Source organism: Meles meles, chromosome 5 (assembly GCF_922984935.1).
Source record: "Meles meles chromosome 5, mMelMel3.1 paternal haplotype, whole genome shotgun sequence".
Taxonomy (NCBI): domain Eukaryota; kingdom Metazoa; phylum Chordata; class Mammalia; order Carnivora; family Mustelidae; genus Meles; species Meles meles.
Window position 1 is genome coordinate 12,188,755 of NC_060070.1, and position 12,677 is coordinate 12,201,431.

Here is a 12,677-nt window from a genome sequence, read left to right on the forward strand (position 1 = left end):
CCATCATTCTGTATCTTCTATAAAGGAATTTTTTAAAAAGAGGGGGGGAGTAAAAAAGTGGAGGAAATAAAGTAGAAAAAGTTCAAGTGAAGTATTTTGCTGCACCCGACCTTCATCAGTGAGGTTATTTCTCAAATTTACATAAAGACTTATTATCATCTTGACTGCAATCATGTAGAAAATGAATGGGGTATAAAGTACATGAGGATAATTTAATAAAACGAGCTTTCTTTTCTTATGAAATCTTTGAAGACGAGAATCATTAGACAGAGACTTGCCTTGTATTCACCCAGGTCATGAGGCATGTCAGCCTGGTGATGTGCCTTTGGCAAGAAGTCCTTAATTAGAAATTCCTCGAGAGCTGCTCCCAGTAGGTGCTTCCTAAGACAAAAAGACAAAATAATTTAGGAGGGAAGCCCTTACTAAGGATACAGCAGCCAGGCTCAGGTGAATGAAAGAAATAATTTGCTGACAGCAACAGAGCAAAGCTGTCAGAATGGGGTGCTGGATTTTGAATGAGAGTCTCTCCATCATATTAGTAGTAAGTATCACTTTTGTTATTCAAGTTTAAATATATATATTAGACAGTCTTTGACTTTTAATATGATTTGTACAGGAATGCTAAATAGCTTGAAGTATTACTTTGGTAAAAGACTAAAACTTGTTAGAAAACATTCAGTAGATATATTTAATTTATCCTTACAGAATCATGTAAAGTTGTTTTTCGACTGAGTTCATTTTTAATTATTTTTAAAGTCAAGTAGTTTGTTTTTGCATAATGTATGAATGTTTCTGTAAATCAAATGAAGTCTTTGAATTAGACTATGAAATTGGAAATTTTCTAGAGTACTTTCTGAGTTGTTTTTAAAGATTTCCTCCTTTTGCCATCATTGATTTAAAACACTAGAGTGATGTTGATTAGGAAGGTTTTGTACTTTTCATTAAATTCCTTAAAGTACACCATATGTGTTTAAAACCTTTTTTATAAAGTTAGCAATTTATTAACATTGTAATCACTGTTAAAAACTGATCTACGAGAAATAAGTGTGGAGTAAGTCTGATTAACACAGAGAAGCTCTTCATTTCACTTTAAAAGAAGAACCCCAAGTGATTTTGAACAGAAGAAAAGATTGAAGATAGTATTGATTGGTCTCTTTTCATTCAACACTAGCTCTCATGGCTGGGAGTGAATTTATATCTGTTTATTGACACATTCTGTTGGTATGAAGAGGAAGAATCTTTCCTTTACACGCGCGTTATTCTGGGTGTAAGTAGAGTTGGTGACTACACATTATCATTTCGGAAAACGTTCTATTTTCCCCAGCTTCCTTACTCTCACTGCATCTCTCTCCTGTGTCTTTACATATGGACAGTCAGCGTTGGCTTGGGCACGAGCATCTGCAATGTGTCTGAATTTTAACTGCATGCTGATTCTATTACCAATCTGTCGAAACCTTATTTCATTCATGAGAGGGACAAGTACTGTAAGTACTAAAACATTTGAAATAATTTCCATTGTCTTAATGTCCTAATATAAGCACCAAGGAAGATAAAGATGTATTTTACTGTGAAATTCCTAATCATCCTGTTTGAATTAAAGTTGGTTTCTTTGTAAGAGAGAATTAGTGGCTAAAACTGAAAATCAGGAATCAGTACATCTGGTGTGACTTCTGCTCTTGCCTTTCCCTCCCTGCATGACATTGGAGTCATTGCTCAGCCTTTCCCTGATGCATTTGCTCCTTCAGAAAAAGATGGGCAATAGAATTGACCTGACTCGCAAAGATGGAAGTATTGTAACAGTTTGAACTGTTACCATTTCTAATTGAAAGGAGAAAAATAAGCAGTTGAGCCAAATGCCAGGAAGGACGCATCTTTCTGAGCTCTCTGCCCAGGAAGGCACAATTTCAGTATGTAGATTTCAGTATGTAGACGTTAACCCCTACTAGACATAACAGGACATTTCCTAATTATATTGACTTCAATGTGTTGCGTACCGTGTTTCCTGCTGAAGAGAGTAAGCTGCTATAGAGAAAAATGAGAATGTCAATAACTAGATGAGATAATTTATTATATAATCATCATTTTATGAATATTTAGAGATAGATGAATATAGTGCTATTCTTTGTGTAATAAGGAATACTTTAGAGACTGCTTACACCACATCCATGAGAATGACGGTTCCCATCTTCATTTCCTAAAACTAGTTGGCGCATGGAGATTAGCAGGTTTATTCCAGAATTTAGACTTATAGTCAGGGAACTATACTACCTCATTCACTTTTATTGAGTTGAAATGTCAGCGAGGTCAGTAATAACCATTTGGTTTTACCTCTTGGACGAATTACTGGCCACTCACTTCTGAGCCCCATTGCCGCACCTTCAGGAATATAGACAGAGGGAATGCCTGAGTCCTGCTCTCTTAGCTCTCAGCGTGCTGTCATCCCTGATTCTTCTCCAAACAAGACTTGTATTTTCTGTCAATCCAGTGCTGCAGAGGCCCATGGATGAGGCAATTAGATAAAAATCTCAAATTCCACAAACTGGTCGCCTATGGGATTGCTGTTAATGGAGGTAAGAGCTTCTTACTCATCGCCCAGTGCATTTTAGAAAACCTAATGTTTAACTTCTAAGTTTTGCTTTAGTTCCTCCTCCGCCAAAGGCTCACCCTTAAATAAATCTTTGCCTTCCATTTGACCACATAAACCTTATGCCAATGGATTTTTTAATTTCTAGTTTAAACTCATGCCGTCTTCCCTACCAAGCCTTCAGTTTGTCGGGGAAAAGTTAATGAAGCTCCCTTGTCATTTGTGAATAATTAAGCTTGTTGAGAAGACAACAATAAATACCTATTTGCAAAATGAATACTGTGCTATTCAATATAATTCACATTGGAAATAAAACTGACCTATACTCAATATCTCATTCACAGACGTAGGAAAATGCTATCATAGGCAGCAAAAGAAAAAAGAAAAGGAAGAGCAGGTGAAGAGGGTTTGGGATAATATTGAGCTAGTGGATAATAAAGGACCTTGAAAAGATACAAGGCTTTAGAGCATATACAGTGTTATTGTTGTTTCTTGAATAAGAAGACAAGAGAATTCAAGAAAAATACAATAAAAATTAGCATCCAGGGCCAAGGTTAAACTCTGCTAAGGAAGAAAAGAAACCAAGCAATAACCAACTCATTTGTGGTTTTGTTGGACAACAAATACACAGAAATGAAAGGCTATTTGCACAATAAGGACTTATGGTTCAGGAATGTTTCCCCCAAACTAATTTAACTATAAAATGTTCTCCTCATTTGTTTCTGTCCTCTCATGCATAAAAAACAGCAGAGGAAGAAGAACACTCAAAACAAATGTGGATTTAATTAAGCAACAAGACATGACAGACAGTGCCCGAGTGCCAATTAACACAACTTTGGGTGTGCGGTGAGACATGTGGGGAGATTTCCCCATCGATTGTCCTCAATGCCAGATTAAACCAACCCAGGAAATGCTTGCAAATGGTCTTTGTAGTTTGTTAAGAAATAAGGGTAAAGAGACATCATGTCCCAGAGAAAACCAGGCAAGGGATGGAGGGCAAAGTACAAACTAATGCATCTTAATGTCCAAGGCCACTTGGGCTACCGTCTACAGAGGTGCCGAAAACCTTTGATGTATGAGTTGAACGCATAATGGAATGAAGACTCAGGGAAGCAGATTTCAGCTCAGATATGGAATCATCCAGACCTTAAAATTGGAATGAGGGTCCCTGAGAATACAGAGTTCCCTCTCATGGGTGTTGTCAGGACAAGGTCCAGACCACTCCTTGGAAGGCTCTTCAGAAAAGGAATTTAAGGATTCTCTAGGTTTCCTTTAAAATCTTAAGAATCTTGAATTCCTGTATTAAAAGAGCAGATAAAAGACAGTAAAATGGCAGGAAGGATATTACGACTATGCAATAGGCTTAAGGCAGAACTAAACTCTAAGAGAAAGAGAGAAGGAACCAAAAAAACCCACAGCATTGAAGCACATTATAAAAAGAAGCAAAAAAAAAAAAAAATAAAGGAAAATATGTTCTGTAATAATTTTGTCCTTAAACCCTTGGGTATGTACATTTCTTTCTGTATAATCATATATCAATAGGATAAATGCATCAGTGATGTGTACTGAATGTCCCCCATGTGCAAGATACCCTAAGAGAAGCTATAACCCGAAAGTAGCGTAGGCACTAATAATTTAGCAGGGACAGCAGTTAACTAGAAGCAGGCAACCAAATTATTTTATTCCTCTGCTACTGGTCGGTCCTGTGATCTCAGATAAGTTTTTTTAAAAGTCTTTTCTTCTATGAAATGAAAAGAACAAGAATACCATCTATCCATCTCTAGATGTTCAGACTAGTTGTCAGGTTGTCTCTTGGAAACCGGAGACCAAGAGAGGCCATCGGCTTGCAACTATTGCCAAGAGAATCACCTCCAAGTCTAGCATGGCCAGAGGGTTCCGTTCAGTGAGCGCTGCTCCCTCCTCCACTCTCATCTCTCTCCATACCCCCTTGCTTCCCCCCCCCCCCCCCCCCCCCCGCAAGGCCCAGCCACTGGGTCCCTGAGTAGTGTGTGCTTTTGCTCCTGTTACCCCTACCCCCTTCATGTTAAATGCTCTTCCTTTCCTTCCTCAGTAGATACGGTGTTGCCATATCTGGGACTCCCTGCCTGGCTTGTCTTCCCCTGACCCTCCGGGTCTGAGCTGTCAGGCCACCTCTCCTCCCTGTCATGCCTCCTACTACAGAGTAAAATTTCTCTGGACTCTGATCTCCTCAGGGGCTAAGATGGGCCTTACCTGGCTTGGTTTTTCCAGCCCCTGTCACATACATCCTCAAGAAATTTGGTCAAACCTGAGGATGAGCAGGAGTCAGCCAGCTGGCAAAAAGGATTGGGGGAATTTGCAGGAAAGGTACAAGACCATGCAGAAGTTGTTCAGGGACCCAGAGGCAGCTTGGGGGTGGGGGGCAGGGGAGGAAACAGGATTTAGGCAGGGAAGAGATTCAAAATGATGCTGGTCGTCCAAAATAAATTCACATTCTGCAGCAACAAGAAGCAGCACGCTCTTTCTCCCTCCTTCCCTCACAAATCCCTGGAGAGAATCAAATACCACTCGGGGGTGTCTCTTCTGCTTGAATCTCCACTGCTTTGCAGGGATCCCAAGCATCCCTGGGCTCTAAACAGCCCCCCACACCCCCGCAGGGTCAGACTGCTTCTGAGAGCAAAGCACTTGTCCCCCACCACCTTCCCGCACCACCATGGCAACCAGCAGGGCAGGGCTGTTTCCATTCCCAGCAGAGGCAGGAGGGTGGGGAGGAGAGAGCTCTCTGCTTCTCCGAGCCCTGACATAGCAATTATTACATTTCACACTAACTAAGAAATGCGGCTGGCAACTGCGCTTTTAGAGAAAAAAAAAATGCTATGCCCTGGTTTCATAGATATCCCTTTGCTTTTCACATTTCGTCCTTCTGGTGTATTCACTTGGGAGCCGCTGAAAATGTCCCCGTGCTTATTTTATTAGCATCGCCCATTATGCCGGCTTTTCAAATAGCCGACTGGCTTAATAGAGGTGTGTAACCTTGGAAGAAGAGCATCCACATCGAAGTTTGCGTGCCAGCCCCTAATTTCTCATCCTCTATAAGTTGAACTGCAGGCTTTAATTGGTCAAATCATTAAAGGATGTAATTAGAGCCTGGTGGAAGTAGGCTGGGAAGGAGGAGCGAGAAAAACAATGGTATCTATAATCAAGGGCATCACCGAAAATGCAGTGACAGAAACTCTTCTCCTGGCTTCCTGCCTTCCCACTTGCCTGCCTATGATAAGAGTCGCTGGAGCATTTTTCAACCGCTAATAAATCATTTTCAGGGACCTATAACCCCAGTGGCATAAAAATTCCTGCTTCACAGCCCCTTCGTTCTTATGAATGTGGATCCTTCTGGACTCCGTGGTCCAGAATGGACCTTAAAGATCTTCCAACTGAATAGCAGTTCTGTAAGCAAAATCGTTCTTCAGAGGGAGCTGTGAATAGTGACCCAAATGGCTTACAACTGCTCGGCTGGGGGAGGGACGTGTGGGGGCATAACAACTACCCACAGGCAGCTCCTGATGAGCTGCTAAAATTAGTTTACAAAGCTCAATAAACATGAGAGACAGGTTGATAGCAGTGCGCTCAGAGGAAAGGTACTGAATAGAAAGACTTGGAGACCCCAGGATAGAGGCCCAAATTCTTCAGGACCAGATCTCCAAAGAATTGTTACTAATCCAGTTCCGCAAGAAGCATTGGGGCCTCCAAGGAGGCTGTCTCCCCTGTCCTGTCCAGCATAACTGAACTTGACTTACAAATGAGTGGCGTACAGTAGTCTAGGGTGCCAGAGTCCATGTGCATTCCTGCGGAAATCAGACTGCAGTCTTAAAAGTTGGAGGGCCAGGCTCTGGCTGTAGATACACAGCCAGGATTTGTCCCTGGGTCCTTATTTCTGACGGCTGCTTAATTAGGAGGTGACTAACTCCAAAATGACTGTTATCACTGACAGGCAGGCAGAAAGATAGCAAGAACTGACCGCCCTTCCAAGATTCTCCCTCAATTATGTTTCCTTTGATCTCCTGAAAAATAAAAAGAAGGCAAGAAAGAAGGAAAAGAAACTTTCTCAGGGCAACTGGCTCTAATTGTAGCCTTTATGATTTTTTTTTGTTCACTCTTCAATAAAAGCTCCTTATTTGAACTCAGAAGTTCACACACCAATTAAATGTGCATTTGTGGTTTGTCCAAGACTGCTGCTCTCTTTTAACTGTAAAAGTACTTTGGTGAGAAAATAGGATTGTGAAAAGACCCAGTTATAGCAACTTTTAGCCCTAGCGTTTGGGTGGATTCTGGAGATGTGTATCTCGGACTTTTCTAGGGGCTGGGCAGAAAATCCTCAGGGGCATGGGGAAGACCCCACCGGCATAATTGATGGCATGGGATTTGCCACAAAATTAAAAAGCCTGCTTAAGCCAGTGTTGCTTTTGAAAACATTAAAACAGTGTTCCATATTTGCATCACTTTTCTATTAGTCTCCAGACCCCTTTGGATGATAAATGTCCCTAGTTAATTTCGAAGGAGACACAGGAACCTGAACTGCTGGAAAGGAACCAAGATAGCATCTCATTTCATTCAGTCCACCCATTTTACAGATAAGAAAGATAAGAAAGTGGTCTGAAAGTAAAGAAGTAACTGAGAGGTATCCTTCTCAGTGTCCTTCCGGCTACATTCTAACAACTCTAGTAACAGGATAGGATTCTGATGAGTGAGAGAGAAGAAAGTCCAACCCTATCACCGTTGGATCACAGGCTTGGAGAAAGGGGCACCGTGAGCGTAGATAGCATGGCTAGTCATAGCAAAATTACCGAAGCGGGGTGCCTGGGTGGCTCAGTCGGTTGAGCTCCTGGCTCTCGTTTTTGGCTCAGGTCATGATTTCAGGGGTCATGAGATCGAGCCCCATGTCCAGCTCTCCGCTCAGCAAGAAGTTAGCTCTTTCCTTCTGCCTCTCTCTCAAATAAATGAATCTTTAAAAATAATAAAATAAAATAACTAAAGTGTGCAAAGGGAAGAATGGAACATATAATGTCTGAAAAACAGCAAAATCAGTATCTCCCTGGCCATCTACCAAGTCCCAGCAGCCATGGAGTTGGTGGGAGGGGTACTGTTCATTTGAAACCAAGATCACAATAAAATTAGGGTCCGACATCAGAGGAAATAAAATGTTTAGACAAACCAAATGGGCACAAGTAGTTTTCCTTCTGAGAATTCCTGAGATGAATGAAACAAGATATTCTACTTGTTATCTTATTACCTGTAAAAAAGAAAACAAAATGGAGGCTGTTGGAGCAAAGGAATATTTCAGACATGAATTTTAAAGTAATGAAAAAAAGCTGGGAAGAGTAGTTCTCAACAGATTCCCTCAGGAGCTACCTCCTAAAAATTATCCTGGGTTTTCTTATACTACTTCATTAGCTTCCTCAGCTCTGTTATAGGAGACAGGCAATAAGAATAAACAAATAGTTCAGTATCTTTTCTCATTCAATAAATGTACTTAAATCTAGTTTAACAGTGTCAAATTCTCATGTGGAAATCAATCTAATAGGAAATAGATTGTGATCAACAACTCCTTACATAGGAGGAGAATGCTATGGGATGCAGAATATAAAAGACACAGAATCTGTCCTGTACTTCCTTTCTGGATGTCACAGATTATGGAATCAGTAAATGTCGGCACTTGATTTGGCTTGAAGCTCAGTACCCGCTTCTGTAAAATGGGAACAGCTCCACTCTGTCTGGTGTGCTTTAGTCTGTGGAGGAGAACTGAGGACAGCCACAGGCAGAAGGGTGAGGGTAAAGGGCAGAAAGTGAAAGGAGAGTTTCCACCCACCTGCAAAGAGGACTCCAAGGGTTACAGTCCGTCTTAGGAGCTGTTTGACTCGAAAGACACCAAGTGAGCCATTCAAAGAGTTTTACCAAAGCCACAGGAGAAACTGGTTTTCAATATTTCAATGATTAAAGTGAGAAGAAGCACTGTAACTTAAAGGTCAAAAATGGGGGTCTGGAGGCAGGCAAGCAGGGTTTATCCCACCTTTGCCTTTAGTGAACTACAAGGGCCATAACTTTTTGAATCCTGGTCTGTCAAATGGCAGTAAGACTAATACCTGAATATTAAGTGAGATAATATGCCCAAAGCATTTATAATGGTGTTTAGAGTATAGTAAGTATTCAGTGTCTGTTAGCTATGAGAAATAGGACCTGTTAAAAAAAATTATGCTGATTGTCAGAAAACAGTAATTAGGAATACTGCTGATCATGTTTGCATTCAATTTACCCCATAGTTTTCATTTCATATACAGTATACGAAATGTATATGAATTAATATCGGGAGAGATGAGTCCTAGACAAGTGTTTCTAGCTTTGTGGACACTGAGACTACACAAGGCAGTCCTGCATAGACACCACCACATTAATTGACAAATGGAACATAAGGAAGAAGTACAATGCCTTTTCGGTGCTACTCATACCATACCCATAAGGAGACAGTCAACATCATGGACTCAGAAATACCACCGTGCTTTGCCTTCTTAGCTGAGCTTCAGCAAGGTGCATATTTGAAGTGATTCCCAACGTTAAGCCAGCAAGAAAATGTGCAAAAAAAGGAAAAATTATTAGCAGGGAAAACAGTACTCCAGTAATGTTGCAGCTACAGACAACCTGCTGACCCTTTCTCCCTTCCTGTAAACTCATTGTCACTCAGCAAATTCTTATTCAGTACATACTGGTAGTAAGCAAGCCAAGTGTTAAGGTTACAAGATGAGGACGTCTTGAGGCACGAGAGTCCCTTGGGCAAGATAGATGTAAATAAATACTCATAACAGGAATGTCTAGGAAGTGTTACAATTAAATCATTGCTGTATCATTGGCATCGTTGGTGCTGTGAAATTGAAAGATACTTGATAGAAAACAACTTTTGAGTTGGGTCATAAAGCACAAAAACAACTTTGCAGGTCAGAAAAGGGAATGGCTCTGATCAAAGAAACTCAGGGAACAGAGAGTAAAGCTAAATAGCAGATGGTATTTCTAAATACATCTGCTCTTAGGACCACAGGGACCAAAATGCCACCAGTATTCTCGGAAGTCTCTGCTGTTCCTTTTTCCTCCACTCCCCACACACCTCAACCCACAATGTACAGCCATGGAGGATTCCAGAATTTGCCTACAACGTGTAGTGACTGTATGAAATTAGCAGTCACCACTCTTTTTCATGGTGGGGCGGGGGGAGGTATCAACTGGGAAGTTATCTACACCCTGGGTAATGAATTCTCATTTCACACTTGAATCTGATCCCAATGGCTGGTATCAACGGGTCACCCAACAGGGTTTTCATTTGCAGGAAAAGCATCAGGAGGAAGTCCTTGTCTGGATGTTGTGACTGCTAGCTTCCCCACAGATTTTACAAGACAGAAAAGAGTGGCATTGGGCACAGACTCCTCAGGCTAAATTATGCTGTGTTCCTGAGCATGTTCTCTCCATTTAGAATTTAGACATCACCAATTCTCAGAATTAGAAAGCTGAGTTTTCTTCTTAAGAATATACCGAGAGGATTAGTTCTATAAATACTAACTTATTTCAATCCTCTAGGAATAACACATGCAAAGATAGTGTGTATATGTGTATGTGTCAGAGTGAATATACATATACACTGAAATATATAAAGGAAGAAAAGAAAATATAATGTCTGAAAGAGAACAAAAACTCTTCCCTGGTATCTATCCTATCTGTCAGATGCACAGATGTCCATGGCTATGATACACAGTACTCTAGAATAATGCTCTGTGATTGCTTGGAAAACATATTACATAAGATATGAAATATGGAATCCATAGACATATGTATAAAACAGAATGTGCTCTATATATAATATGGAATTTTATATATAATGGAGCATATATATATATAATTATGTTGTGATATCCCAATACCTATTCCACTTGCAGAATGAGCATATGTTTATAATTAAATTATGGGGAATTGAGATTTACTTTATTTCTTCCTATAATTAAAATGGATGTGGCAAGTCACAGCATCCCTTTAGAACAATTCAATCCACTCTATTCAAGACGCTGGGAAAGACACACAAATAAATCACTCTTTGGAGATGACACAAGCCAGAACAGAGAAACTTGACCACAGAGGCATTGCATTTCTGAGTAGCCACAAAGGAAGAAATCCCGCATGGCACATGTCTGATGTCATCTCCTCAACCGTAGCCATCCACATCGTCGCCCATTTGTGCAACCTACAGCGATACCACTGGAGCCAGTCAGCTCAAGCAGAGGGACTTCCTGCCGCGCTTTCCAAACTTGGCAACGCCCCAAATGAGAGCTACCTCAACCCCATCCGGACCTTCCACACAGTGAGTCCTTGCACGCTACCTAGTTTCTCATCTGAAAAGTCCTTCCTTTTCCCGTGGCATTATCAGAAACACTGTGTTTCAAAAGCTATTAATAAGAGAGCTGGAGAGAAGTTTCTGCCAAATGTTAACATCAACTTCACCATTTTTTAAAAAAGCGATTTTTTTCATAAATGTTGCTAAGAGGTTATGCGCAAGAAGAAAAACTGATGCCACTTTATTAGTTTATAGAAAAACATAATAAATACACCTGAACAGAAAATGCAGTAACCTGTTAAAACCCTGATATTTTAAATTTTAAAGCAGCTCATGATTAGATACTTTTTGTTGGTGGTGGTGGTGGAATCATAAAGAGTGTGAAGTGCCATCTACATCCTGGCATTAAAAACTGGATGTCTCCATCTTCAACTTACAAATTGTGTTTGGATCTCTTCTCCCATACCATATTTTGGCACACATGTGGCTGGCTGACCTGCCGAATCAGATACTGGGCAGAGTAGCTAATTTCATAATCAGACCTGCGTGGCTAGTGACATCATTCATGCTAATTACCTGTGTGCATGGAGTGGCAGCCCATGTGGGAAACAAAACCACAAATGTAGCTCCAGAAATCCACCGGTGGAGATAAAGATATTCCTCTCCTTTCCTCCACTCTTACCCCTTTTGTCCTGGTTGATCGAAATATCGGGTCACGAATTACCCCACTGGACTAGGCATTCAGCGTGTTGAACAGGCTGAAAAAAATCAGTATTGTTCAAGAAGAATCCAAGACAATGCACTCCAGCCGTGGAAATATCTCTTTCATGACCGTTTTGCCTGTGCAGCCTTTTTTGAAGAAGCAAAATTCAGTCTCTTTGGGGGAAAATTCTTCCACGGTATGTCCCTAATTATCCTAAGATGATTTCCAATATCAGGCCATTAATCAAGGAGAACTATATTTTCTTAGCAGACAACAATCAGAAGCCCAAGTTTCAAAGTTATAAGTCGAAAACACAGATGCCGTAAGCCTGTGGGAAGGCATTTGGGGTCCCTCGTTTGAGCCACAGTATTTATGTTGACTCCTACTTGGGTGAACACTTTTCCCCACTAAGTGTTCCGGGGTGGACGCTTTTCCCCACTGGTGCTCATTGTTACAGACAACCAAGAATAAACCTCAGTATTTTGAAAAGATGATACAGTGAATAATATTTATTAGAAGGACTTTGAAAGCAATTTAACAAGATAATTAAGTTATTCCCAATATAGTTTTCTCAAAATTTTAGAAGCAATATACTATGTAAGTGTTAATTAAGTTCAAGAAACCCTCTACTTCAGGGTATTTGGAGAAAGATCAATAATACAAATTGGTACATTTGGAAAAAGTACCCATAACACCAAGTGTGCATTATGAAGTATTTTTAAAGAGATGCAGTGGGATTACTTTAGAGGGTACATGGCTACGCAAACCAGTCTACAAAAATATGTTGCAAGAAAAGGGAAGTGGGGACTTGCCTTAATAAGCAAAGAAGGATGATTTGAAATTAGCATAGCCTATGGTATAAATGGATTTCTAAAATGCTTGAGTACACTTGCAAAAAAAAAAGTCTTTTAAATGTTTTAGACATACCCCTTTCCATTTTATTTCAACTATTTGCTCTATGAAGGAAAAAAATAAATAAACAAGGAGAAGTCCCTACCCAAATTACCTTGAGATCTCAAAGCAGCCCAGATTAATGAGATTTTACT

At 40.4% G+C, this 12,677-nt stretch overlaps 1 protein-coding gene across 1 annotated transcript in view; it reads left to right on the top strand.

Moving 5' to 3' along the window:
- The first annotated feature begins 496 nt into the window (after window positions 1-496).
- The window catches only part of NOX3 (NADPH oxidase 3), a 55,735-nt gene continuing 43,554 nt past the window's right edge, over window positions 497-12,677 (top strand). Inside the window, exons 1-5 of the mRNA XM_046006516.1 lie at window positions 497-541; window positions 1,172-1,267; window positions 1,374-1,484; window positions 2,486-2,570; window positions 10,810-10,955. Of these exons, the coding sequence (XP_045862472.1) occupies window positions 497-541; window positions 1,172-1,267; window positions 1,374-1,484; window positions 2,486-2,570; window positions 10,810-10,955 (483 nt within the window). The remainder of the gene's footprint in view (window positions 542-1,171; window positions 1,268-1,373; window positions 1,485-2,485; window positions 2,571-10,809; window positions 10,956-12,677) is intronic.